Source organism: Raphanus sativus, chromosome 6 (genome assembly GCF_000801105.2).
Source record: "Raphanus sativus cultivar WK10039 chromosome 6, ASM80110v3, whole genome shotgun sequence".
Classification (NCBI taxonomy): domain Eukaryota; kingdom Viridiplantae; phylum Streptophyta; class Magnoliopsida; order Brassicales; family Brassicaceae; genus Raphanus; species Raphanus sativus.
This window is the reverse complement of record NC_079516.1, coordinates 5,051,037-5,078,967: the sequence shown is the minus strand read 5'-3', so window position 1 is coordinate 5,078,967 and position 27,931 is coordinate 5,051,037. Positions and strand designations below refer to the sequence as shown.

The 27,931-nt window shown below is 33.4% G+C and overlaps 3 protein-coding genes and 1 long non-coding RNA gene across 14 annotated transcripts; 1 reads left to right on the top strand and 3 right to left on the bottom strand.

Annotated features, from left to right (window-relative positions):
- Positions 1–1,780: 1,780 nt before the first annotated feature.
- Positions 1,781–3,789, bottom strand: LOC108806124 (uncharacterized). 8 transcript variants are annotated; one of them, XM_056987542.1, is made up of 7 exons: positions 3,563–3,775; positions 3,300–3,480; positions 2,954–3,087; positions 2,693–2,871; positions 2,541–2,623; positions 2,391–2,443; positions 1,781–2,263 (listed from the first exon to the last, which is right to left on the bottom strand). In XM_056987542.1, the coding sequence occupies exons 1-5, from the start codon at positions 3,758–3,760 to the stop codon at positions 2,590–2,592; spliced, it is 726 nt and encodes a 241-aa protein (XP_056843522.1). In that variant the 5' UTR covers positions 3,761–3,775; the 3' UTR covers positions 1,781–2,263; positions 2,391–2,443; positions 2,541–2,589. The 8 variants fall into 8 exon arrangements, 2 of the variants coding, with proteins under 2 accessions (XP_056843522.1, XP_056843523.1); XM_056987543.1 differs by having other exon boundaries at positions 2,713–2,871; XR_001942514.2 differs by having other exon boundaries at positions 2,541–2,871; positions 3,300–3,562; positions 3,636–3,789.
- A 4,221-nt stretch (positions 3,790–8,010) lies between these two features.
- Positions 8,011–10,109, bottom strand: LOC108839289 (uncharacterized). Of its 4 annotated transcripts, none has more exons than XR_008935899.1 (5): positions 9,845–10,109; positions 9,598–9,682; positions 8,749–9,503; positions 8,596–8,669; positions 8,011–8,430 (listed from the first exon to the last, which is right to left on the bottom strand). It is a non-coding gene; the product is annotated as an uncharacterized LOC108839289 (long non-coding RNA). The 4 variants fall into 4 exon arrangements; XR_008935900.1 differs by having other exon boundaries at positions 8,596–9,330; positions 9,414–9,503; XR_008935898.1 differs by having other exon boundaries at positions 8,596–9,281; positions 9,414–9,503.
- Positions 10,110–11,159: 1,050 nt separating this feature from the next.
- On the top strand, positions 11,160–15,930 carry LOC108813117 (DEAD-box ATP-dependent RNA helicase 13). The gene is made up of 15 exons (XM_018585577.2): positions 11,160–11,428; positions 11,524–11,814; positions 12,357–12,544; positions 12,624–12,818; positions 12,938–13,114; positions 13,352–13,728; positions 13,823–14,003; positions 14,100–14,222; positions 14,311–14,427; positions 14,519–14,623; positions 14,839–14,979; positions 15,079–15,144; positions 15,269–15,427; positions 15,531–15,612; positions 15,725–15,930. The coding sequence occupies exons 1-15, from the start codon at positions 11,242–11,244 to the stop codon at positions 15,781–15,783; spliced, it is 2,448 nt and encodes an 815-aa protein (XP_018441079.1). The 5' UTR covers positions 11,160–11,241; the 3' UTR covers positions 15,784–15,930.
- A 3,048-nt stretch (positions 15,931–18,978) lies between these two features.
- On the bottom strand, positions 18,979–24,741 carry LOC108812757 (topless-related protein 2). Its single transcript, XM_018585103.2, has 25 exons — positions 24,512–24,741; positions 24,258–24,437; positions 24,043–24,156; positions 23,797–23,955; positions 23,551–23,728; positions 23,324–23,459; positions 23,134–23,249; positions 22,923–23,055; positions 22,731–22,840; positions 22,582–22,651; positions 22,411–22,481; positions 22,233–22,328; positions 22,057–22,149; positions 21,838–21,965; positions 21,528–21,762; positions 21,272–21,430; positions 21,089–21,184; positions 20,844–20,990; positions 20,659–20,769; positions 20,399–20,575; positions 20,183–20,311; positions 20,002–20,097; positions 19,736–19,918; positions 19,478–19,653; positions 18,979–19,406 (listed from the first exon to the last, which is right to left on the bottom strand). Exons 1-25 carry the CDS (start codon positions 24,589–24,591, stop codon positions 19,181–19,183), a joined length of 3,399 nt encoding a protein of 1,132 aa, XP_018440605.1. The 5' UTR covers positions 24,592–24,741; the 3' UTR covers positions 18,979–19,180.
- Positions 24,742–27,931: the final 3,190 nt, after the last annotated feature.

Genomic DNA, 27,931 nt, shown 5'->3' with positions numbered 1-27,931 from the left:
TTAGTATTAATTATATTTTAAAACTTTCAGGTCCACACATCACATTTTAATTATTTTATTTCTGTAGTATTGTATTCATGTGATTAATAGAAACAAATCACAATTGTCTACTTTTGAGGTTTGCCCACTACAAAAGAGCAGACATATAATTATTATATTTTTATCATTGTTATAACATAAATATTTTATTATAACTCTAAAATTTTTGGTCACAAAATATAACCTGCAAAAGTAAAAATGACTAAAATATTTCATTAAACAGACAAATATAGATTTATGCTTGGTTAACTAATTTAGATATAAAGTTTAGAGTCAAAGGGTTGGAGTTTAAAATTTTGTTAGTAGTTTACAATTTTAAAAATTAAAAGTTAGAAAATTTAAAATATTTTTGATAACAGTTTCGAAAAGAATTTTCGAATTTCAAAATGAAATTTTTTAAAAGTTAAAAACAATAAAAATAAATTTCAGAAATTGATTTTATATTAAAAATTCGAGTTTGAAACACATAATTTAAAACAATAAAAATTATTTATTTATTTATTTATTTATCTGTTTATTTATAGTTATGTATCTAGAGTATAAAAGTTTTTTGCATATTTAATCAAATCTATTTTTGTTATTAACTTTTTAGAGGCTCTTTTTATGACCAAACTTAAAAGTTTATGCATTACAAAATAATAATGTTTACCACCATTTATTTAAAAATTTTGCATTAATTATAAACAATGTATACATTATTATTTTTTGTCAACAATATATACATTATTTAATTTTACAATTCACATCATTCTATTAAAAACTAACATCTGCTGGAAATTTTTGAAGTTTGTTTTAACATTTACAGGTTTTTGTTCATTTTTGGTCTGGACCAGTCTTGCATATGATTCTTTTGCATTTAGTGTAATTGCGAATTTAGTTGTAGAAATTGTGGGATATTTTTTATTTTATTTTTTGCTAGAATTTGGGAAATTGTGGGATATTGCATTGTTTTTATATATAAAGGTTGTGTGGGTTTACTGTATTAGTCCAAACATTACGACTATTAATCTTGAATGCCTAAGGTGCTGACTGGTTTTTCCGCTACCACCCGCAAACACAGCTTTTGCGGTTCATAGCGGTTGTTGGCGTTTCGAAACAATCATAGAAAACGCTACAAATCGCTTCAAACCGCTCCGAACCTCTTAAAATCAAAAGCTGGTTCCAGCTAGCGTTTGTGGTTGCGGGCGGTTGCGGGAGGGTAAATTTTTTTCTTTAAAAACAGAATAAATAAAAATAATACTAAAAATATCCAATAAAAATTTTCAATTGAAATAATAGAAATTGTAAAATGTATTCATATTATATTTCAATTTATATTATAAAAATTCAAAACTAAAATATTTTCTATAATTTTTAAAATTGAATAATATGATTTTATAAATATAAATTTTATATTTATCATATTTTTATGATTTTTAATATTTTTATAATTATATAAAATGTAAATATTGTTAAATTATTATTTAACAGATGTTGCGTTTGGTAGTTTACCAGTCATAAGAGTCCCGCAAACGCAACAATTTCTAACAGCTGTACCAGTCGTACAAATCTCTAGAAAACGCTTAAAACCGCAACCACCCGCACCCGCAAACTCCCGCAACCGCAACCGCAACCGCTGCGGTTACACCAGTCAGGCCCTAAGTTGTATGTCGATGTTGGTATTTGTTAAAAAAAAAATTATGTGTAGTAATAACATGTGCCATACCACATAGCATCTTATGTTGTATGGCTTACCATCAAGAACCTGACCACAAATTTCATTATTACACACAAAAAGCATGTTTTGAATGTAATTTTTAATGTAAGAAGTTCATTTCAAAGGTGGAGAAACAAAGGGATGTACGTTGAAAAACTTGATATCATAAGCAAAGATAAAGATCACTATCTATCCTATGTGGACGTCAGCTACAGATGGTAAGAAGTCATGTTCGAACCAGAACCTATCTTTCAAACGTTTTTAAGGCTCATGTCTCCGACACCAGCGATCTGCACTATCAAATCCCTGTCTCCTACTTGAGATGTGACCATACTGTACAACGCCCAAACCAATATTGCCATGAAAAACCAGATGTCATTGTACTGAGGGTATCTTACTTCCATTTAACATTTCAAAAGTGTTTGCTTCCGGTGTAAAAATATCACACCGTACGGAAGGATGGAAACTCATGTTCTTCTTCTTCATCAACTACAGAGGGATTAGCAGACTCTGGTGTACCTTGAGCACCTGTTTTTAACAAACAAAAAAGAAATTAGAACCAAAGACCATGGACCCGATTCAAGAAATCAATAAAACTGTTAAGACATGAATTCCTCATGAGACAGTAAAAGAATAGAAAGAAAGTGTAATGTACCAGCGATTTGTTTGGTGGTGTTCACCCACTGATCAACCAGCTCCTTCCACTCTCTGCATCAAAAAAAAATAGAAAACTCATTGCCATATTCTAAAAGAGTAAGAAAGTGTCAAACTTTATAAAAGAATCCCAAGAATCAATAACTCATACCCAATCAAAGTCTTTGCAAGTTGGCGAATCTTATCAGAGCCATGTTTCCTCAAACCATTAACAGCCTTTCCGATCTAAGTACTCTGCGAAAACAACCTTACAATCACTCACACACACTTCATACAAAAATTATCAAAAATGGCTGGGAGTACGTAGTTTGGAAGTAGAGAACTTCCGATTCTGGTGGTGGAGTACTGAGCTCTTTGATTAGCTCCTGAGTTCTCCTGAAGTAGAAATCGATATTCCGGTAATGACAGTGGAAGAAACTCTCAGGTCTAATACACGTTGCAGGAGTGTATCCGTCCTTGATATTTTGAATCCCTGCAACAAACTGCATAATAAGGCTTTTAGTACTATTACTCCAAAGTCTCCAATGGATATAGCCAAGAGAAGGAGAAAGACATATGATTCACCTCAAAGTAGTCGAGATTTGTGAGTGATGTCGTAGACTTCCAGCATATATAACTCGGCCTCCACTTTTCATCAACAAAAACTGCATTAGTAGTTGTTTCTGGGTTATCTCCAAGCCACTTTCTCCTATTTGCATCTATAAGCAAAGCAATAGCATACATTACACAAGCAGTCACTCATCTTTGCAATGCAAGAAGCTTCTTCATAACATAGCCTTGACTGACGTTATCCAGTTTTAGTCCTACATCGTTTTGTTCAGACAGTATTACTTCGAAACAAAACAATACTACAAATTTCAGAACATGAGTGAAGATCTGAAATAAAGATTCGAGCTTCAGAGGATCTAACCAGCAACTACTACCGAATCCCAATATGTTTCGCCTTCTCTCTCGATCTGTTTCTGATCCCAAGTTCCATTAACCAACTTCGCATACTGAAAAAAATATTTTCGTGATGGTTGGCAAATCAGTCTTGTCTCCTTCATTATCAGACGCGGAGCTTTCCGTTGAATATTTAGCGGGCACCTCCTCTACAGAATCCAAAGGAGGCTTCGAAATCTTCACGGTGGTTGCAGAAAAAGGACCAGAAGCGAGAAGCGGGTTTTGACATACCTGTTGTCGGAGGAAGCTCAAGTGACAGAGAGGAGTCAGCGAAAAGGATTGATGTTGGGAGTTGAAGTCTGACCTTTTTATTGGAGGATAAACACCGACGGAAAGAGGAATCCGTCCCTCTGAATGATTTAAGACGAATAAATCAAAAACCACCGTTACTGAACCGTCCCTCTGCCGATGGAAGAAAACGAAGAACATGAAGGCCCAACTCTAAGCCCAAACAATAGAAAGCACACTTTAGTGAAACAGTGAGTTGCTGACGTGTCCACGCAAGAAGGCTTGAGTTTCCACACTGGATCCTAGCTGTCATGCCCCAGGAGAAAGCAAACTCAATTATATATATAGATATAGATATAGATACATACCAATAACTATAATAAACAACCAATAGTTACAATGATTCATTAAATAATCTAGTTATCAAAATGGTTTATAATTGCAAATACTGTATGATCCAATTCTATAATAACAATTTGATTCTATAAGTAATAAGTTGTGAAATTTATATAACCTCAACTATATGAAACGATGAAATTTATATACCCTCAACTATATGAAAAGGCTCGATATATTTACATTAGCTCATGCATTATCTCATGAAATCTAATAAACATATCATTAGATATGTCGTGCTTTCGTCAGTTCTATCACTTGATAATGTTGATTGGGTCTGTTCGAATCAAAGAGTATGTATTTTTTAAAAAACTTATTACTTAATCGTTTCTATTTCTTCTGAATCATTTCGCTTATGTATAAGTTCTGAAAATTTCATACTTACATTCCAACCAAAAAACAAATATAATTGATAAATGACATAATTTTTAATTATGATTAAAATTGTCTCTGTCAGTATTATTTTTTATTTCTAAACTTTTCACAGATTCTGAAAGTCCAATACCTTTTTTTCCCCAAAGTAAAGATTGCTATCAGATCTTTCCTATTATATATACCCTAAAAATGTATGAAATATTTTGTAGATACTTTTCTTTTTGTGATTAGAAAAAAACTTTTATATTTGGCAAAAAATCATAATGTCCCGTTAAGCAACCAAACCGGAACACAACAAATTCATATTCCATGTTACAAACTGTGAAATATAAATACCACAACATATGTAGTGTAGAAACATTAAAAACATCTAAAGAAATTTAGTCTGTCTCGAAAATATAGTAGACTAAACAAATGAACAATCTCTTGATAGTACTGATTTTTTTGGGCCTATGCATCAGCCTAAGCAATGGTTTTAATAAGCTAGATGGAAACGGAAACACGTTTCGCAACGAGTTGAAACACAACAAACTCCTCAAAGTTCGTTGTGACAACGTTGAAGGGGAGCATCTTCTGAAAATCGGGGAAGAATATGAGTTTACTTTAGGTGATGTATTTTTCAAATTTTGTACAATGAGCCAAGGTCCTGATAATTTCAAACATCACCAAGAGATTGATGCACTTTACGATGGACTTTACCCTTCAAAGTGCTATCATACTGACAATCAGTGTAAGTGGATTGCTAGAGAAGATGGTATCTACTTTTCTAGTCCTGATAACCCCCCTACCAAGAGATATGAGTGGGATGTTTTTCACCTTCTCAAAAACTAGAATTTTACATCTTTGGTCGATATTTTATCTTTGAATTGTATGAGACATTGATTATTATAAAATATATTACATATGAATAATATGATAAATCAGTTATTATATTATTACATTATGACTAAATACTGTTCGAATAACATTGTCAAAAGAGATTTTAAATTTTAACCTCTGGTATCACATTATAAAAATAATATAGGAAAACAAAAGAAAAATGGGAGAAAAACAAGAAGAAAGTATCTCATCTTAGACCTTTTAGATATTTCAAATATTTTGTTTCCGGTTGTCTTTCTACAAACTGATTGATTTTAAAAACAAAATAAAACTTATTATTGATGAAAATTACATTGTAACATAAGAAAAAATACGTTAAAATAGTTTTTCATCGATGGAGTATTGCTCTTATATATGGCGTTGTGATGATGCTCCAACCCAATGAAAAATCAATTATACTGTATAAAGCCTGCAATGATAGGACCGATTGAATAGAATGAATATTTATATTAATATCTAAGATAAATCAGGAACTAAAAGCCAAATATACAGATATTTAATAAATAAAAGGTCCATGAACCAAAAACCAAATATTTAGATTTTTTATAAGTCAACGGCCCAACTAGACTGTGGTAACTATCATCAACGGGAGACGGAAGAATGGCACTAACACTGTTATTTCATGAATTAAATGTGATCAATTAACTAACCAACAAAACTACTTGTTACAAATAACATCTTGTCGTTGCATCGAAACATATAAACGTTGACTAATGTAGCTAACATTGAACTTGATAAAATGAAATGATTAAATAATTGAAAAATGAAATTACTCTGTAATACACATTAAATGCGAATATTATGCATTTTATTTTTCGTAAGGGAGTAGGGGGTCAGCTGACCCCAGTAAAATAAAGACATAATTTTTTTTGTTTAAGAAACATCAAAAAATCCTCACTAATAGAATAAGGAAATTATTCTTTTCCTTTTTGTCAACCAGTTCTATAATAGAATCCCATGTTGTGGCACACAATAACACGTGTATTAGGGCCGATGAACATAGAAGTACCACCACTGCATATAGTTTTTGCATGGATTCGTTTGAGGCATGTTGGTATTAGGAAGTATAAGGCTACGCATGAAATATGATCCAATTCGTAGTGAAAAGAAGAGCATTCATCATTAGTAGTACCTCGAGAGGCATTCCTTGAATACTGAACTTAAGTGTGATGCTTATCGTACCTCGAGAGGCATTCCTTGAATGCTGAAAAGAAGAGCATTTATCGTACGCAGGTTTTTAGTTTTTCTAGTTAAAAATTAAGAAATGAGTTTTTATATTTCTCTAAAAAACCCATCCTAAGAACTCCCCACTAAATATGCTCTTAGAAGTTTGGAAATGCTCTTAGAAGTTTGGAAATAGAAGACATAGTTCATTTGAGTTTTAATTTGGGGAAATGGTCACCTATTAAAAAGAAAACAATTTATGACATTATAGACTTTTTAACCCTATAACTTAAGTACTCTTGTAAGTTTATGGTGGAACAAAATGACCCAACAACTTATACACTTTTTTTTGAGAATACAACTTATACACTTGACTCTATTACTTTTGATACACGTGTGTGAACGTGCTGAAATTCACCAAAAAAAAAAAACGCATGGCATGACATGACGCGCAAAATATTTGCACCAGGAAATGAAGCGCATGGCATGAAGATTACGCGCAAAATATTCTACACTAAAATACTCATTAAATTCGAATTCAATGGTGTATAGCTGTGTATAAATGATTTAAACATGCTGTATTTCTGTGTAGATAATATTTGTAAGCGTTTCTATTATTAAAAATATCAGCATGTTCATTTGTTTATTATGCGATCAAATGTGTATACCACTTCAATATTTAGTGCTAGCTATTAAGAAGAAAGAAGGCTATCATCACTTACAGTAGATTATTGTTGATTTTTCTTTTTTGGAGTTAAAATGTATAATTAATTATAAAATTATTTATGTAGTATTATATATTCGACCAAGATAATAAAAAATGAACATGTTTTCTATAACTTTTTATATTTATAAAAAATATTCTGAAAATCAAGTAAACCATGTTTTAATATAATTGATTATAGTTTTTGAAATAAATGTTACTGATTAGTTGAAAAAATGTTACTGGTTAATTTTATGTGTTTTAATTAAAATTATATATGTGTTCTAATTTCATTATATTGTTAATTATATTATGTGTGTTTAATTAAGATTTGTTTTGCAAATACATTGATGTTATAAATTTATTTAGTTAAAATTGTGCAATTAATTATAAATTTGATAGATTATATTGTACGAAAACATTTGGTCTAGATAAGGAAAACATGCTATTTTCCACGAATTTGTTATCATATACATGTAATTAAATATCAATGTACTGTCAGATCTCTCCAAAGTGAAACTAATGAATTTATTTCTTCCCAAATTAAAAATTACAAACTCATTTCTCCATGATTTAGTAGTTAAAATTTAATAATCCATACTCTATGTTTTTAGTTGGTTTACTATCTACAATCACCTTAACAAACCAAAACTCTAATTTAAACCAAATATAACCCAAAAAGCTAAGCTAACCTGAATTCTTCTGCTTCTTTATCTGATTCTTCTTCAGTTCATGATAAAAGCCATTTCAGCATCTTTACATTCAACAAAAGCCGAAGTGTTCTTCTTTGTCACAATTTTCTATTGCCCTTTCTTCAGATGGTCACATTATCACATTGATGCGAAGTCACAAAAACCCTAATCTATATATATAGAAAAAAGCAAAAAACACCAAAAGAAAATTACTAATCTTGGATTTATGAATCAAAACCAAAAATCATAATTTCTCATTGAATCCCGCAATTGAAACATAAAATAGAAGAAAATAGAAGAGTTATCAATCAAGTTGTAATATTATGATACTTAAGTTCTTAACCCAATTGGAAAAGATAAACAAATTAAAAAAAAATGTTGAGAGGTAGATACGTAAAAGTCAGAAAACTATAGAAAGAATGTAATCATGCTAAGTTTCTTGTTTATAGGATGACTCAGAGCTACAACGTCAGTAACACGACCACAGCGGACTCCACGGAAAATTCCCAGCAACTACTATACTCTCACCACTTTAATGTTTCATGTTTCCCAGAATCTGAGCAGCTTCCTCGAGATTGTTCTTGAGAAAGTAACCTGAGTGTGAATCAAACACTTTAGAAGCCTTAAAATGCTGAAATCCTCCCATAGAGTCTCACCAGTCACTGTGTTATAAGAAATAGAAAAGAAATATGAATTATTAAGACTATGCACGCTTTGCGTATTCTAACATAATTAAATTCGGAATAGCATAGCAAACTATATCTTTCAATCTGTCTAACATAACCCATCCAAAAACCTCCATAGACACTCACCAAAAGAGAGCATACCTGATCATCAGAAAGACCCATTCGTTAAGCCTCGGGCTTCCAGCTCGTCGATTCCATTCCTTCCCGGTATTTGTCTAAGCTCCGTATGGATCTCAAATAAGCTTTCAATGACTTTTGTTCTTGACATTCTAAAATGATAAATTTAACACTGACCTGCAACTCATTGTTTCCTGACTCGTGAGCTCATATTCCTTCCAAATCATCATCGATTAGTGGCAACCAGTTCTCTGTGTACTTCATGATGCATTTACCTATAATCTCTGGTTTGACCCGTCTTGCAGTTAATTTACAGCTATTATAACCCTCATGAAGTGATCAAGTTGAAGGTTAGATATACAATTGTATTGACTTCTTGCACTGTTATCTACATCTTCTGGTATGGCATGATTATCATTGCAGGATTTCAAATCAAGCAAGTCCCAGCAACTCCTTACAATCTGTAGTTTTCTGCCCATGGAGATAAGCTTGCACATGATATCTCAGAACAGTTAACGTATCACTCCATGAGGCAAGTACTACAAAAGTTATGGAAGTATCTGTCTGGGAGATTCGATTCCCCTCTTGAAATTCTTCAATCATATACAGTAATACTCTAATGCACATCCGTGAAACTACATTGAGAGGATTCAAGTCCAGCGAGACAGTGTAGCAGAATTTCAGAACGGCCTCAAATGTTTCTGCTCCACCTAGGAAGTTTAAAAGCTTGAGATGATATCCATTCCCAGAAGCTAAAGACTGTAAACTAAAGTTGCTTACGTAATCATATTTTGGTTATCAAAAGAAACTGTTGAAGACAAAGTTAAGAAAGATCAAGTTACCCTTAATCTTCCATAAAGATTAGAACGAAAACGCAGATACTGTGGTTAATAACCAAGGCTTGAGAAGACCAGAAGCGTTGGATTACCCTTCTGTTTTGTAAAAAAGACAATAAATCAGTATTGCCTTTAATAGCAAGGCCCATCAGAAAATACTAATAGGCAGTCAATGATCGCCAGGAATCACCTGCTCGAGTTGTAAGGTAGGTATCAAACCTCAAAGAGCATACTCAGAAGGAGATTCGTCTATTGCGTCAAGACTAAAGCACAACCTTGAAAAAGATGATAACGCAAAGGTCGGATTAATATCAAAAAGAGAGGAAGAGAGAAGTTGCTTTGATGAAATTTGAGATTCGTCTATTGCCTCAGATGAAATTTGCTTTGTTGTCTCCATGGATTGAGAGAACAGTGATTTTCAAGTGAAGAAGGCTTACCTTTTTTATAGGTAAAGATACACCTACTTGGAGATGAGGAAGCTGCATTGAATGTACAGATCTATAACTTGAAATGTTTCGATTGATTATGCTAAAAGACTAAACGTCGCAATTGATTATGCTAAAAGACCCAAAAAGAGATCCCACACGTCCATCTAGCATTAAACTCCATTGTGGTGTAAGCTAAGGTATAGCCGTTGTCGGAGATTGTAAAGGAGGATGAATCATTTAGTAAATGACGACAAAGACGATAAGATTTAGACGATTTCGGGCTGGAATCATTTAATAAAAGACGAAGCCCAAAACAGAAACGTAAAAAGACGATGAGTTTTGAGATATGAGACACTTGTCACAACCAGAACACGTGAGTTTCTGACTTGGCATCCTAGGTGTCCTTACGAGGAATGAGTAAACCATACTTTATATAAATAGATATGTTGCCCAGTGCTCACCAATCATCTGTTACCCCGAAACATATCTTTTTTAATCACATTTGACTATTCCACTTTGCTCTTACGTATTGTAAAAACAGCATAAACTAGTAGCCATTCTATCAAATAATTACTTATGTTATCCAAGTTTAGTGAATACTATGCTTAAACAGGTGTTTAGCACTGTCGACATGTCACACATTTCAAATTAATGACAGCTTTATTAAAAAAGTAACTGTGTACTTTATACTATGAGTAAATTATAAAGTACTTATTTATAACTAATTGTGTATTTAAAGCATTTATTAAAATTTTAATATTTTGTTAGTAGATACCATATTACCACAAATATTAAATTTAATAATCGAAATACTTAAATATATTTTAAAATATTTATATTGATTATTAATTTAAGATTTTTTGGATTACTAGTTCAGATTCGGATAATAACACTTCGTGTTCGAAAAATTTTTGTACCGAGCCTAATCAAAATCCGTTCTATATCTTCCTTTCTCTTCATATCTTTTCTCTACAATTTCTCTACAAATTTAATTTGATTTTTTAGTTACTTCACCAATTCTCCTTTAATTTCTCTTTTTTTTTGGTCGAATTCTCCTTTAATTTCTCAAACTAAAAACAAAATAGTAAAAAGTAGAAAAACTTCTAAGTTTTCTTTTGGTCAACAGAAAAAAGTCTGAATTAAGAAAAAGTTTAAGGAGCATAAAAAAAAAGCTAAAGGGCAAAAGGCCCAGGTTAGTATTTATAAAATGGCCCAGATTATCCTCCCCCTCTTTTCTATATATTATTTCGGTTTAAATTAATTTCAGTAAACCGAGCTTCGGTTAAAATTTAATACCACAGATACAACAGCGTCGTTCTGATTTTTAGGGTTTATCAAAGTTTAAACCTCTCTCTCTCTCTCTCTCAACCAGACGCCTCCACTCGAGGTCAAATCAACGGTTATCAATGTCTTCCGAATCATCGCCGATGGTGAAGAAGAAGAAGAACAACAAAAAAGGTCATAAGAGGAAGCGAGAGGAGGAGCTCGAACGCTTGGATTCGCTTCCGTGGAGCTCTACTATACCTATCGGAGAAGACGACGAGGGCGAAACCTTCTCCACACTCTTCGCAGGCTCAGACGAGCTTGATGGAGGTAAAGTTTTCTCCTTTTGTAACATTGATTGATTGATTGATTGATTGATAGGTCCACCTTGTTAGTTCACTAAAAGTGTGGAACTTTGTACTTAGGTTTTCTTTCGCTTGAGGAAATTGATGAAGCTGATTACAATCTTGCGGATTTTCCTATGGCTGAAAGTGGAGAAGCAAAGAAAGGGTTGAAGTCGAAGAAGCGAGCTCATGAAAATAATGATGGTAACGAAGAGGCAGTGGATGAGATCATTGAAGATGAAGAAAGTAAAGGCGAGGGTGATTTGGAGAGTCCTAAGAAAAAAGAAAAGAAATATAAAAATAAGAAGAAGAAGGAGAGGAAGAAGAGAGTTAAGGAGGTGTCTGAAAATGTTGAGGAGGATTCTCCTGCTGGTTAGTGTTTCACATACTCTCTCTCTCTCTCTTGTTTTAAGCTCTTTTGGTGCAAAAGAGGTATCTCAATACTTGGTAATTGCTATATGATTAATCAACTGTTAAGATTTGAAAGGAACACCGTATAAAGTGTTGATAGTTTTTTTTTCACTTGTATCATAATTAAATGAGGACCACTTGTATCATAGTTGCTATATGACTAAGATTTGAAAGGAACAGTGTTGATATGGTCTCTCTTGTTTTACCTTTGGTGCAAATGAGGTAATCAATACTCAGTAGTTGCTACCTATGTGACAAAATTTGCTTAGGGATACTAAGATTTGAAAGGAATTGCCTTAGTAATGTTAATGGTCTTTTACTTGTATCATAAATTAAACTCTGTGTGTGGACATCTTCTGTTGAAAGACAATTATGCCTGCTTTTATTTTTAAGCTTGACAACTGATTTGTATGGCTCAGTTTTCAAACAGTACTCTTTTGTTGAATCTCCTGTTACTTTTTTCTCAGTCTTGTCATATTATACTGATATATCATCATTTGTAGCCGTTAGCTGTGATGAGGAGAACAAAGCAGAGGAGCTAGATGAGGAAGAAGAGATTCCCCCGGAGTTTAGTGCATGGAGTTTGATGAGACTTCATCCACTACTCATGAAGTCAATATACCATCTCGGATTCAAGGAGCCGACACAAATCCAGAAGGCTTGTTTTACCGTTGCAGCCTTTCAGGGAAAGGTTAGTTAAAGATGACCCGCTTAGTTTTTCTATCAGTAACGTACATTTTATTGATGTATGGTTCATGGTTGGACTACAGGATGTTATTGGTGCTGCGGAGACAGGGTCTGGAAAGACGCTTGCTTTTGGGTTGCCCATACTCCAACGCCTCTTAGATGAGCGGGAAAAGGTTGGTAAATTGTTTGCATTGAAGGGAGAGGAAGCGCAGAAATATTCAGCAGATGGCTACTTACGAGCTCTTATCATCACTCCAACTAGAGAACTTGCTCTTCAGGTATCTTTTAATATCTATCACATTGTCTTTTTTTCTTATGTTTCCGACATGCTTCTTTGTTCACTTATGGGCTTCCTCATTAGTACTGAAATACAAATCATACCCTTTTTTTTCTCCAGGTGACAGAACATCTTAAGAATGCTGCCAAAGATCTCGGCGTCAGGGTCGTTCCTATTGTTGGTGGGATGTCATCAGCGAAACAGGAAAGGCTTCTGAAAGGAAAACCAGAAATAGTTGTTGGAACTCCGGGAAGGTTATGGGAACTCATGTCTGCCGGAGAAAAACATCTTGTAGAGGTATGTAATGTATACTTGTTGATCATATTAAAAAAGAATATTAAAGCAGTATCTTGCTTCTATATTATAACCCAATCTGGTCTAGCTATTAAGTTTCTTTCTTAAATGCAGTACTCAGTTTGTAATCTTCACTGTTTCTCTGAGCAACTACTATATCTGTAGATTTGTTATAGGTATTTTAGGTACTCTTAGACACTTTCTAATGGGATATGTCTTTTTCATGACCCTCTTTGGCAGCTACAATGCTTGTCTTTCTTTGTGTTGGATGAGGCTGATCGCATGGTTGAAGGTGGGCATTTCCGGGAGCTGCAGTCTATAATTGACATGCTTCCAGTGACAGATAAGCCAAACGAAGGGAAAACGCAGAGTTCTGATACAGTTTCCGACGCCCCAAAGAAGAAAAGACAAACGTTTGTTTTCTCAGCTACCATAGCACTGTCCTCGGACTTCCGTAAAAAGCTAAAGCGTGGCTCGAAGTCAAAGCAGTCATCGTCTGGTGAAGTTAATTCTATAGAGGTTTTATCTGAAAGAGCAGGAATGAGAGATAGTGTTGCCATCGTTGATCTGACAACTGCTGCTATTTTGGCACCAAAGATTGAAGAATCTTTTATTAGGTAAGTGAGGAGGACTACATGCAGTCTTTGGTGAGACTCAGTTGCTTGGTTTATCTCTGTGTTCTTGGTATTGATATCTTATAGCAAACTACAGGTGCGAAGAGGAGGATAAGGATGCTTACCTCTATTATCTTCTGAGCGTCCATGGACAAGGGCGGACAATTGTTTTCTGTACATCAGTGGCAGCTTTGCGTCATATCTGTTCGCTGTTAAAGATTCTTGGAGTCGATGTTTGCAAACTCAACGCAGATATGAAGCAGCAAGCTCGGTTGAAGGTTCAAAACCATTCCCCAAAACACCGAAAATATAACTTTGTTGCTTGATATTGTTGCTTAGCATCTTTGCCTTTCCACCCTCTTTATTTATCACAGGCAATGGACCGTTTCCGCTCAAGCGAAAATGGAGTACTCGTAGCAACAGATGTTGTAGCAAGGGGAATTGATATTAAGAATGTCCGAACTATCATTCACTACCAACTTCCACATTCAGCAGAAGTAAGCTGAGACTGACTCTTAAAGCTTTCTAGTTTTTTTTTCTTTGATAGCATTTCTACAAGCTCTTAGCCTTTCTTTCTTCATATAGGTATATGTACATAGAAGTGGGAGGACGGCTAGAGCATTCGCAGATGGATGCAGCATAGCTTTGATTGCGCCGAATGATACATCAAAGTTCTACACGCTATGCAAGTCATTCTCTAAGGTACCAATATTTTAAGATATCTTCAAAAGTTAGTTTTTTTCACTTCAGTTTTGCCACTTTCATGCTGAGGTTCCTTTGTTTGTGCTTGCAGGAAAGCGTAAAGCTATTCCCTCTGGATAGCTCTCTAATGCCAGATGTGAGGAAGCGGTTATCTCTAGCACGTCAAATAGACCAGATTGAGCGAAAAGGGTCGCGGGTAATTCTTTGATAAGTATGCTGAATGTTCATCCGATGTTTATGTTGTGATACCACAACCAGGGTGTGAAAATTTTAAATATAAAATGCAGACAGTTCCATGTTTCTATTACTATGTTTAATTCAAGATGAATCTGGAAAAAGTGGGATCTTGGGATATGTTTTAATTCAAGTTGGTTGTGGCTTCACATACTCACTGCCTTGTTTGCTATGCAGGAGAGAGTAGACAGGACGTGGCTTGAAAAACATGCTGAGTTGATGGAGCTGGAGTTGGACGAAGATGAAAGCGAAGAAGAAAAAGTAGACAATGTTAGGCAGAGGAAAGCGACCTCAGCAAAACTTAAGAAGCTGAAGGAGGTTTGTCATTACTAAGAATAAAAGTTCTCTTAAACCATATGAAATGTTAGTTTCCCTTAGTGAAACTTATAATATTTCCACATCCTGTCAAATCTGCAGGAACTTAGCTCGCTATTATCACGTCCTATGCAGCCTAAGAAATTTTCAGACCGTTACTTTGCTGGGGTAAGTTTTTGTGTCTCAGTTCAGCTGAAGAAATAGAACTTTAGCCATTTTTAGCTCTCTTTAAAAACAGGGGTGCTGGCATATGAGACTTGATGGCATTTTTGTTTCTTTTGTTTGTCCCCAGCGTGGTATGTCGCCACTATTACAGAATCAGTTAGCAGAGTTAACAAATCAGAAGCAGCAACAAGTGGCAAGTGGTGGAGATAAAAAGAGAAGAAAGCTTGTTGTGGTTTCACAGAATTGCATCGAACCTCTTCAAGCGCTTCGTGACGGTAGTAAAGAGGTACTCTTGTTCTCCCATCCCCAAATCACCTTTTTGGATAAATGTTTATACCAGTGTTGCATGATCATATCTCATTTACTGATGTTGCTTTTGCAATCATCAGGTGATGAGCATGAAAGGTCAGAGTGCAGATAGGAGACGCGATATAGCTACATTGAGGAAGAAAAAGAAGGAAGAGAAGATAGGTATGTAATATATAACTTGATTTTTTTTTTATTTGGTGTCTTTGTGTCCATTAATGGACCAAGTTGAAACTTAAAACATATGTTAACTGTTTAGTTGTCTGCAAATTTTCAGGTCGGCGTGATCAGCGAAGGGATCAGAAGAAGAAGAGAAAACTAATGGCTTCTTCTTAAGTGGTCTTTTACCAAACTTTTGTTTTACGACTTTTATGTTTTATCCAATCAGATGTTTTTATATAGAAAAACTTAGGGAAAATCGCATTTTAAATCCTCGAAGTGTCACTTTATAGCATTTTAAATACTGAATTTTTTTCACTAGCACTTTAAACTTTGAAAGTGATATTTTTAGCATAACAAACCTTCAAACCAAATAAGTGACCGGTACTGTTCATTTTGTGATGAGGTGTTAGTTTTTTTTTGTTTTTTAATAATAAAAAATAATAAAATACATGAAAATTGGAAAAAATTCAAATAGTTGGAAGTTCAAAAAAATCTAAAATTTCAAAATAAAATTTCAAAAATATAAAATTAAAATTTCATATTAAAAAAATATATAAAATAATTTCTTTTAAATATGTTAATTTTACATAAAATATATATTTTTTTTAATTTTCTATATGTTAGATTTTGGTGTGAGTGAAGCTTTTTAGATAAGTGACATTCATTTTAGTTTCTCTAAAGTTTGACAGTAATTTATTTAATTTTAAAGTTATTTACTGTTTTTAAAAACTTTACTAATAAATTAATTTCTTTTAAAACAAACTTAAATTTACTATTTATTATAAATAATACTAATAGATATCTTAACAAATTTGTAAAATTTACATAAAATAATAATTATTATTTTTTCTTTTATATATTTTTAAAATGTATGTCTTTTATCTAAGAAGCTCCACTCACACCAAAATTTAATATATAGAAAAAATATATTTTATGTAAAATTAACATATTTTTCAAAAAAATTTGTTTTATTTTTAATTTTTGATTTTTAATTTTGAAATTTAATTTTTTTGATTTTTTGAAATTTTCGATTAATTTTCAAATTTTTTGTGATTTTTTTTTATTTTTTCGATTTTTTTTGAAGTTTTTGTTTTATTTCATTATTATTAATTAAAAAAAACTGACAGCTCATCACCCTCAAATAAACAGTACCGATCACCTAGTTATCTTGAAGAACAAGTAACTTCGTTGGAGGTTTGTTATGCTAAAAATGACACTTTCAAGGTTTAAAGTGCTAGTGAAAAAACTTCAGTGTTTAAAGTGCTCGAATGTGACAATCTCAGGGTTTAAAATGCGATTTTCCCTAAAAACTTATATTAAACCTCATGTACGTTACTTTTTTGTTTCGCTAAAGAACTGTTCAACCCCCATTTTCTTAAACAATATATCTCGTGTGTGTCTCATTATATTCGACAAGTGTAGGGACAAAGGATAAATTAATAATGCAGAATGGGTATGCAGAACAAATCCATTAATAATGCAGAATGTACTGCATTTTGCCATAGTCCACTAATTAGCTAATTAGTTGCATGACAAAATTAAATGTATAACATAATAGTTGCATAACAAAATTAAATGTATAACATAATAGTTGCATAACAAAATTGAACGTACTACAATACTTCCATTTCTCAAATAACTATTGTTTTTGTAAATACTCGTTTTCAATAATTTTCAACCAATAAAAATTTAATAAACTCAGCTAATATTTTGGAATTTACCATTTCTGTATAGAAAACGTAAAAGATCTATTTCACATTTTTTTTTCTAAAACTTCTATGTTAAGGAGGGAGCCATGCAGATTAATTCAATGGATTTTGTGGATCTACATGAAAAGGAAAAAGGAAAAGGTAAAAAGTAAAAAGTAAAAAGTAAAAAGGAAAAAGTAAAAAAGGAAAAAGGAAATAAAGATGGTGGGCGCGTGCAGAATTGCAGATGACCAACGAATGTAAACCTAATTTCATTTTCCTATTAATTACAAGTACAATTAGTTTTACTTGTTTCATTTTAGTGACCTTAAGCTAAACATAAATTATTTCAAAACATATTCTGATTATTTTTTTTGTTTCGAGCAATAATTTAATTTAGGCAAATATATAAAACGACATATAAAAAATATATCCTCTTATATATCTATATATTATCTTCGGTAAATATGTTTGTATAAATTATATATATATATAGTTTATACACTAATAATTTTAATATTGTTTCATTTCAATAAGTAGTTAAGCATGGTACTTCTATATCATCTAAAAGCAGGTACAATTATTAAATAATTATATTTTACATATAGGTAGTCAGATAGAAAAACATACTAGTTTATCTTATATGTTAATAAAATTTGCACATTAATAAACTTATTAATACTTGTTTATAAAAATAATCTTATCTTATAATTGTTCCATAATCCATACTAATGTTATTTCTGAATCAAAATCTATAGTTATTATAAAAACACCACCCAACGATCGTTCACGTTCATTACTCCTCCGAATCTTTAAGAAAAAACAAAAAAAAATCAGAAACGGTTTTGATGATGACTTCTTCGGAGGTCTAAAGCGAGTTTTCGTCGGAGACGACGGCGTTAAGGTCTTCCTAACGATAGTTTACGAATACACAAATGGACAACTCGTAGAAGTTACGCATGGAGTCGATTTCGGGAACGTAGAAAAGGTATGCATTTACAGTAGAAACTATATTAATCAATATTTTATAAATTAACAAACATTATAAATTAACCAAGTTGCCTTGGTCTAGTGGTAAAAGACTCACTAAATAAGCTTTTAAAAATAATAAAACATAATAAATAAGCAAAAACCTAAAATCATCGAGAAAGTAAGCAAAACTAAAATTACCATCTAAAACTATTTAAAATATGAAAAATAAATAAAATAAAAAATTAAAATTATTAAGAACATATCAAATAAATAAACAACCTAAACTATGGAGAATGTGACAAATATATATAATTACAATTATTAAAAACAAAATAAATAAGCAAACTATCTAAAATTATGGAAAATATGAAAAAAAATAAGCAATAAATAATAAAAAATAAGCAAAATTTCTTAATATTATGGAGAGGCAGATAAGTAAGAAAATTCATTTCATAAATAATAGTAGAAATAAAATAAAAAATAAATAAACAACCTAAATTATGAAAAATGTGATAAATAAGCAAGCTACCTAAAATTATGGAAAATATGAAAATTAAGCAGTAAACAATAAAAGAGAAGCAAAATTTCCTAATATTATGGAGAGACTGACAACTCCTATAGTGGCTGTCTGGTCTACAACTATAGTCTCATAATATAATTCATATTCAAATAAAAATTATATGATAATTCATAGGCATAGATAGAAAACTACATTCAAGAGTAGAACTTTTTTAATGTTATAATGTCACAAATACAATAAACGGTTATTAATAATCCTACTTGATATGATTTAAGAATCCCATTTACAAAAACAGGACAAAGCTATCACAACTTTACAACCCAAGCCAAAATAAACTGTCAACTAACTTTAACTGACAGCAAACCATTTTTCACCGACAGCAAACCATTTTTCACCTTTGAATCTGATGATCTGAACTTGAGTTATTAGCGGCCGATGAACTCGATGGCCGTCCATTCTCGGTCCCTGCTTTATCTGCAGTAACTACAACCCCTACACCCCATCTTCTAGAAGCCTCTGACGGCTCAATCACTTTAACTGAACCATCAGACAGTCCAACGGCTAACTGGTTCGGTTCTTGCGGATGAGCAGCGATCACTTGTGGAATGATTGGTGCACTATCACAGACAAAAACACAATTGGTATAAACAAAAGTAAATTTCAAGATTATAACAAAGCATCGGTTTACCTGTTGGGTGTTGGTTGAGGCATGTAAGCAGATGGAGCAATGCGACACCTGAGTCTCAAGGATTCAGCATCAAAGACTGCAATGTTTCCATCAGTGAATGACGCGTAAACCAGTTGGCTGTTGCATGAGTAAGATGCAGAGATAATGGGTGAAGAGAGAGCTTCTTGTGGCACCCACTGCACAAGTACATATAAACAAAGATGTATGAGAAAATAAAGGTTTCTTTTGTTAAATCATTTAAATCATTTATTGGTTTACCTTATGGATACATTCCATCTTTGAAGCATCATAAATAGCAAGCTGTGTCTCATGTGAAACCAACAAATGGATCTGATCGTTATGGAACTGGACTCTTGTGTCTCCCACTGGTGCTTTTCCAGGTGGTAGTTGAATCACTGAAGATTTCTTCTTCTCCCATGAGTCAGCGGTCCAAAAGAAGAGCTGTAATTTAAAAAAAAAAAACAAAGTTTAAAACCCAACATGTGTGTGAGAGCTTCAATAACCAGTTAGTTAATCTGTGTTACCTGAGCATCAGCACCGGAAGAGACAAGTGTATTGAGTGCTGTAGAGAAAGCTAGACCAGTTATATGCTTCTGGTGACCTTTCAACTTTGTTTTCACCTATAGATTAAAAAGACAATTACATTACATATTTATTCATACAAGAGACTGAAACATTTTAAACACACCAAGAGTTCAGTATTACCTCATCTACCCTGACATTGTAAATATGGATACTTGAGTCTTCCATCCCAATTGCAATAATATTATTATCTTGAGGATGAAACGCCAAGAATGTTGACGCTGGTGGTGGTGGCATGAAAGTTGTCATCACCTGTCAACACAAGTGAAAATGATGTCATTAAATCTCACATAGATAGAAACATGTCCCTCTAAAGTAAGTTGGATTAGAGCTACTTACTTTGAAAGTCATCATGTTGAACAAGGAAACCTTTCCACCACAAGCTGACATTACATATGAGTCATTTTTAGAAAGCGCTATACACGGCACAGCTGTTTCAGGATTCTCAGGGACATCATTTGCCATCAGGAGACCACTGTTAGGTTGCCAATGCTGTGGAGTTACACTTGCCGTTGCCTTCAAAACAATGAGAGAAACAACTTAAGCAACATAACTACTCAATACATATGCAAAAGTTTGAAAGGTTTAATGTATATAACCTTCCCTGTTGGATTCTGCTCGTTGCGGCTCCACTTCCATAGTCTTTGGACACCATTTGCTCCAAGAGCCAAGACGCCGACACCAGAATTTGTATACAGAAGCCGAGCAACCTGACATAGTAGCAAAAGATTAGTTTCAAAGATATGTCTTAATGAAGATGAAGAAGCTTAGACAAGGACAAAACCTTGCTAACAGAATCCTTGCTATCTGGCATGGTCACTTGTCTGCACTGAGTGGGATCAACAATTTCTGTTAACTCCAAGGGTTTCTTATCAACAGATTCCAAGTTTCTTGGCTTCTCCATAGCTCTTGACATCGCCTCAATTCCATTCTACATATGTAATAACAAAAAAAAAGTCAAAAGACAACAACAAACTGTGAACTACATAGAAAAAAAAACCAAACAAAGATCCTCTTAATCATATATACATGAATTGGTATTGGCCTTGCAGGAGAGTCTGTTTCCATGTGTTCAACTTTACCAACAGCTGGACTCATGCTTGAAACCATTGCAGAAGTTGATACCTGAAAAATCACCAGCATTAACACTCCAGTTAAAAAAAAAAACTGTACAAAAGACTCATTTCAACAGAAGACTTCAAATATCCCAACCTTCATATCAATGGATGCTTTAGATGCTTCATAAGACCGAGCTTCATAAGCTCTCAACGTTCTAAGACCATCAGCATTTGCAAGGATCTTGAACCCATTATCAGCTGTAGTCACCGCAAGAAGGTTCCCTTCCTTGTTGAACCTCAAACGGGGAAGATTCTGATATCAAACATGGTACAAACCATCAGTAACACAACATGGTTCAAGTAAAGACAAAAAGAGTATATAAAACAAGGAGCGAAGAGATTATTCATACAGGAAGTCCTCCTTCAGCATCAACAGTTGTCAACAGATTTGTATTGTCCATGTCCCAGAATTTGACTTGATTGTCTTCACCAACAGCCAAGTAACGGTTACGAGTTGTATCGAACTGAACAACTCCATTAGATTTCTTCCTAAAGCCTAGATAGGTCCTCTTCAGGGCACCTTCACTCTCATTCCACTCCACAAGGAAAGAGTCTCCATCTTTACTCGTTCCACAAGAAAATAACCTGAACAAAAAATCCACAGAATCAAAATGTTTTACTTTAACTTGAGCTTATTTAACATTCAGTATGTGTATGTACCTGCTCCCATCAGCACTGTATAGCATCGTTGTACACCACTGTCCTGGCGCATCGTAATCAACCCGAGAACCAGCGTTATCATAGAGCCAAGCCTTGATCTTACCATCAAGAGCAGTTGAGAATATAAACTGCATTGTGAAAAAAAAAAGAGAAATAGATGAACAACATGAAAATGAAAGTTTAAGATCTTTATTATAAACAAGAGATGCTTGCTTCTACCTGAATATTTTCCTTCTGGTGAGGGCAAATGGAATAAACCTGTGCATCATGACCTTCAAAGGTGTAAAGCTTCTTACCACTCAGATCCCACACCTAAGAAAATTTCATACAAACATATATTAGTAAGTGAACAGAGAGAGAGAGAGAGAGATGTTAGTGTTTTTTACTTCACATACCTTAATCAATTTGTCATCTCCACAAGTCACAACACACATTTGCTTGTTTGGGTGGGCGAATGCCAAGTCATTCACACAGCCTACATGAGCATCAATCTAATGCACAAAAAAAAAAACAACTGATTAAGTTTAGTGCAGGTAATCATTAAGTACAGTAAAAAAAAGAGACTAAACATACCTCAAGGTGTTGGCGTAGTTCCGAGCCTTGGTAGGCATATACATGGATCAAATGTTTAGTAAAAGAAACTCCTGTACACAGAAAACGATACACAAGTTAAAAACTATATCTTTGAAACGTTTGTCTTGGACCTAGTTATTATAATGGGAGAACAATCTTTATATAACATACCAATCAAATTTCCATCAGGGCTCCAAGCTACACGAGTTACAGATATAGATGGTTCTTTGACAATAGTACCCTGTGAAGAAACACTAAAAATAGTAAAAATTTCCATCTAATATAGGACAGAAGATAACATAGGAAGCAAAGACACAAACCTGGAAGCTCCCAGTGCAGGCGGCCATATTCCATATCTTAAAAGGCTGTGTCACAATCTTCTCTTTGGATCCAACTTCCCACAAGGTGACTTCGCCGCTTGAACAACCAACTAAAAAAGGAAACAGATATGTTAAAAACGAAAGCTCTCAACTCTACTAAGCTTTCCTCATGGTAGCAGCAAGTAGACTAACCAGCGAGTAAAGTTTGGTGAGCAGGGTGAAAATCCATGGTTAGCACCACCGAGCCTTGGCGCATTGTACTCACAACGTTTCTAGGGAGTTCATCAAGTGATGCAGAGGACTGAGGATGAACAGGATATGTGACCTGAGCCATATACTCAAAACATTAGAAACACACATTGCATATGATTAATAAGCATTTCATAAGCAGCAAGGAATCTACCTCGTTGCTGGTTTGTGCAGACCGTAAGCGTTTCATGAGTTGCTCGTGGTCAGCATTCTGATAATCCATCAATCCTAGTGAGTTTGACGGCGCCCGAGGATGTTTAAGCACATTAACTGTTGTGACAAAACACAGCAACAGGTTACACACAAGTGTTTCAATACCAAAACAGTTGTCACATGAAACCAACCTTGATTTGGCTGCTGCAGCTGAAACGGGGAAGCAGACACAACACCAGACTGAACCGAAGAAGAAGGGTGTGGGTTAGCCATCCATCCAGCTAAAGCATTGGGGTTAGGAGCCGGAGCAGCACTAGGTTGAAAAGGCTGCAAAGGTAATTAACAGTTTCATTTAAAATCTAAAACATAAAAGTTATAATAACAGAACATGTAGAAAGAAGTAAGTAAGAGATCTTACTCCACCATGTACTCCAAGAGGAACAAAGTTGGAAGGTCTTGCAACAGCAGCAACCGGGAGATTCACAGGAGTGATTGCACGAGCACCGTTTGATGCAGAGCAAGAGTGATCCAAGAACAATGTTTTAATGTCAGGATTAGGCCTCGGATTTTTACATAGCTGGTGCTGCCAATTCAAGCTGCAAGAGGAAGAAACAAGCATCAAAAACTCATTTCTTTCAGTAAAGAAAGCAAATCTTAACTTCACCTTTGGTTAATCAAAGTCCTCAAGCGTGAAGCCTTGAAGCTAGGGAAAGCTAGCTTCTCTCTAAACAGAGGATTCGCCTCAATAAGCTTCTTCAACTCAGTATACATTATACTCCTTGCTGATCTTGTATCACCATATTTAGACAACTGCTCGTTTTCCCTGTAATTAAAAAAAAAAAACACTCTTCAACACTAAAGTCTCTGCCTTTAGTCCAACTACAATCAATTTAAAGCTAATTAAATTCACCTGAAATTCTCAAGAGTCAGAAGCTGAGTAATCTCCTTGTAAAGCTCCTCGTTAAACGTAGCAAAAACTTTCAAGTCTTTAGCTAATATCTCCACAGCTTTTGCTCTATCATTCCTGAAACAAACACAAATGTAATCATCCATCGTCAATACAAAGAACACACACGAGCCTATTCAATTTCAAGCAAGAACTAATTAAAAAAAAATCAATTTTACCGATCTAGAGCTTCGAGATACTTTTGCTTCCTGATCTCAAAGAAAATCTTCATAGAGTAACGATTATCATCGACTTTAGTAAACCCCGAAAGATACTTCTCCACTTCGTCCCATTCACCAGCGAGAGCTTTCTCTTCAAAGTACTTTATGTTAAAGTAGAACCCAGATTCCTGCTCTAGCCTTCACACACACATATCAAACCAAAAAATTACAAAACCATTCAGACAAATCTAGCCTCGGATTAAAGAACTTACTTGTGAACAGATTCTTTGAACTTCTCTTCATCTAAGAACTGAAGGATCAAGAACACTAACTCTCTGCTCAGAGACGACATTTTTTCCCTTCCTTACAAGATCTGGTGTGGTGGTCAAAAGCTTCTCGAATCTATTTAGGAAATGTGTTTTTTTTTTCTAGGGTTTCTACCTCCTCCTCTCAGCGTCGCAACAACGAGAAGAAGATAAAGGCTGACCCGGAAACAGAGATAGAAAAATTCAATTTAATGTTCTTTTTTTTTCCTTTAAAAAAAAGAAAAAGAAGAAAGTACGACTTGTTCTCCACTTTCTTCGATGTGTTTTGTCTTACAGACTGTAGTTTTGATACGTTGTTTAGCTTATCCTTTTTTGATAAGTAGTCTTGTTGTTTACATAAGTTGATAACCTCGTTTGTGTCTGATTCCTTTTGTTTGGGTTCTGATCTGATGCGGTTCAGCCCAGGGGGAAGCAGAAGTGGGATCCATGCGCTCTCTGTCTCTTGGTTATTGCGACACGTGTCCCGGTTTTGATGCATGAGTGAGGTGTGGGATGTAATGTAGCGGATCAGTGCTCTTTACTTGCGGATTCGATAAATGGAATTGAAGTGGATTGAGCAGAGTTCACTGGCGTCCGCCACATGCTGTTACCTTGTCAGGGGGAATGACGTGGCGTCCGCTTAGTTGAAAGCTACAGCTAATGGCTGCTCTACACAATTTTTTCCTTTTTATAATCGTGGGTATCTAAAATTCCAAATAACTATATTTTGTAACTGATTCCAACTAGTAGTCCAATTAATTTTCTAAATGAGATATGATATTATATCGTCTGATCAAACTACTGATCACAATTTTGTTCATAGAAGAAATCGAATCCAAAACTAAAGATTTATGTATGTCCGAATTCTTCTATTCTCCTATGTTAAATTTAGTTGTATGCAAAATTAGATGAACACGGCTTTGAAAAAAAAGATGAATTATCAAATGAATTTTTGTTTCTTTCTATTTATAAAATTAAATTTATTAGTTAAAACCAAAAAAAAAAAGAACAATATAAAGCTGAAAAAATTTCAAAGAAAAAAAAACAATATAAAGCTGAAAAGAAAACTATCTAACTTTGAATTGGCAAATTCAACAATAGCAAAGATGTTTTGTCAAAAAAAAAACAATGGCAAAGATGTCCAATTCAATCTTCTACGGATATGGTAGGGGATGACATCTCTGAGATCAGTGTGTTCTACTGTAACTTTGTCGAAAGATGAGAGCTTTACAAAGAAGTATATTCGTAGAACAAAAACATCGATAAAGAATAATGAGTTTTTGGCGATTATGACGATGAACTTTAGTGTTTATCTAATGAGCATCAGTGAAAAAGTAAACTCATTAAGCCTATACGAAGCAAATGATCATGATCAAGTCCATATACCAAGAGTCGTTCTCTGCGGCCATATAATACTAAAGAAAACAACCATTGGTTTATGGTTTGGAATCCGTATGGTGTAAGATATATTTATATTCTATATGTCCGGTTTTATATAAGGGCTTATTGGCCAAATAGCCATATTTGAGAACAAAATTAAAAATATAGCATTGATTTTGACGCTATTAGATTTGCTAGCATTTGTGCCATTTTTTCTCGGTTTTGTCCCTCTTTTCAACCGGTTGCCAGTAATGAAAAAAAAATTCTGGTAGTGATTACGGTAGAGTGATTACAGATGAAACAGAGATCGTCAATCTAAAAAGAAGCAGTCATTTTTCATACAAAAAATACTATGACTACGATGTTGGCCATGCTGTGACTGCAATGATCGGAGAAACATATAATATTGTGGAAGAAGATGAACAGAGTAAATAGAATAGAACATTATAAATAGAATAGTTCATATTAATGAAATTAAAAAATGGTTAATAATAGTGGAGGTAGTGTTTACTCTAAAGTCAATCCAAACCTTTTATAAACTAAACTCAAAATACTAGTCACTAAACCCCTAAAAGAAAATATAAACTCTTTTAACCCAAATATCAAATATGCACATAGTACATAATATGAACCATTATCAAAATAGAATAGTAACAAACGAAATAACATAGTACATATTAATGTTTAAATATTGAAATATATTTGATTGCAGGGAATGAGGTAATGTTTACTCTAAAGTAAATCCAAACCTTCCATAAACTAAACCCAAGACACTTATCACTAAACCCTAACAAAATATAAACCCTAATCCAAATATCAAAATATGTTCATAGTACATAATATGAAACATTATCAAAATAGAATAGTAACAAACGAAATAACATAGTATATATTAATTTTCAAATTTTGAAATGTCTATGATTGCAAAGAATGAGGTTATGCTTACCCCAAAATTAACTCAAATCTTCCATTAAACTATATCCAAAACAGTAACCACTAAACCATAAAAGAAAATATAAATCCTAAACCTAAATATTAGAATATGTACATAGTGCATAATATAAAATACTAGGGTCGGCCCGCCCTACGGGCGGGAGGTATATTCAAAAATAATTGAAATAGTTTGAGTAAATAATTATTTTAATTTTTATTAGTTAAAAATATAAATATTAGTAAAATTCTGTACTTGTTTTCTTAAGTCTAAATAAACTATACTATTTTGATAATTAGTTAGATTTTCTTTTTTCTTTGGGGTGGCATTACATCAGTTCTTGCTGAAATAAAGTAAGGACAATTTTAAAGTTGAGATTAGTCTTTGACAATTCATATCTATATGTATAGAGAGGGAAGATATACATACAAGTCTTTAGCTGATTATTTGGATTCATTGTTGCATAACTATGTTTTCTATTTTTCTCAATCGTCTTAGCCACTCTACTGATTTGTTATTTTGTTCTAAGTTTATTTTTCTCATTTTCATCAAATTAAATAAAACATTATTGGTAAATATTTGTTCTAGAAATACATTTATATAATAATATTATGATATAAATATAAAGCAGAATATAAATATAATATTTTAAGTTAGTCTAAGAAGTATAAATTTATGTTTAAATAAATCTGATTTCTAATCATATAAACTAATTTTTTTATCTAGGATAAATATAGTTATATCGTTTTTGTAAAAAACCCAATAAACCGAAAACCAATAGTATATAAACCAAACCAATTTAGATATAAATGCAATATGAATTTTTATAAATCAAAATATAAAAAAATGAACCGAAACTGGACCAAAATCCGGATTGAACGTGCTTAGATAGAAACATTAGAAGGAATCACTGGTTTAACAGCCCAAATCAGTAGATATAAATGTTAAATTGGTAATAAGTAGATTAAAATAAAGACCCAAATATGAAAACATGAACAAATTGTTAAAAATAATATTTTGAGGTCGAGCGCGAGTTTGTTATATTTAAAGATTTTTTTCCTATCAAGCTTATTGAG

What these genes read in the sequence shown, in the direction of transcription:
- LOC108806124 (XM_056987542.1), bottom strand. Translation starts at nt 3,760, where the DNA reads ATGTTCTTCGTTTTCTTCCATCGGCAGAGGGACGGTTCAGTAACGGTG. An exon ending in CAAATCTCGACTACTTTGAG is followed by an intron (nt 2,872 to 2,953) that starts GTGAATCATATG and finishes CTTATTATGCAG; the next exon opens with TTTGTTGCAGGGATTCAAAA. An exon ending in GTTCTCTACTTCCAAACTAC is followed by an intron (nt 2,624 to 2,692) that starts GTACTCCCAGCC and finishes TTGTTTTCGCAG; the next exon opens with AGTACTTAGATCGGAAAGGC.
- LOC108813117 (XM_018585577.2), top strand. Translation starts at nt 11,242, where the DNA reads ATGTCTTCCGAATCATCGCCGATGGTGAAGAAGAAGAAGAACAACAAA. An exon ending in AGCAGCAAGCTCGGTTGAAG is followed by an intron (nt 14,004 to 14,099) that starts GTTCAAAACCAT and finishes TATTTATCACAG; the next exon opens with GCAATGGACCGTTTCCGCTC. An exon ending in AACTTCCACATTCAGCAGAA is followed by an intron (nt 14,223 to 14,310) that starts GTAAGCTGAGAC and finishes TTCTTCATATAG; the next exon opens with GTATATGTACATAGAAGTGG.
- LOC108812757 (XM_018585103.2), bottom strand. Translation starts at nt 24,591, where the DNA reads ATGTCGTCTCTGAGCAGAGAGTTAGTGTTCTTGATCCTTCAGTTCTTA. An exon ending in CTCTTGGAGTACATGGTGGA is followed by an intron (nt 23,460 to 23,550) that starts GTAAGATCTCTT and finishes TTACCTTTGCAG; the next exon opens with CCTTTTCAACCTAGTGCTGC. An exon ending in TACAGTGCTGATGGGAGCAG is followed by an intron (nt 21,763 to 21,837) that starts GTACATACACAT and finishes TTTTTTGTTCAG; the next exon opens with GTTATTTTCTTGTGGAACGA.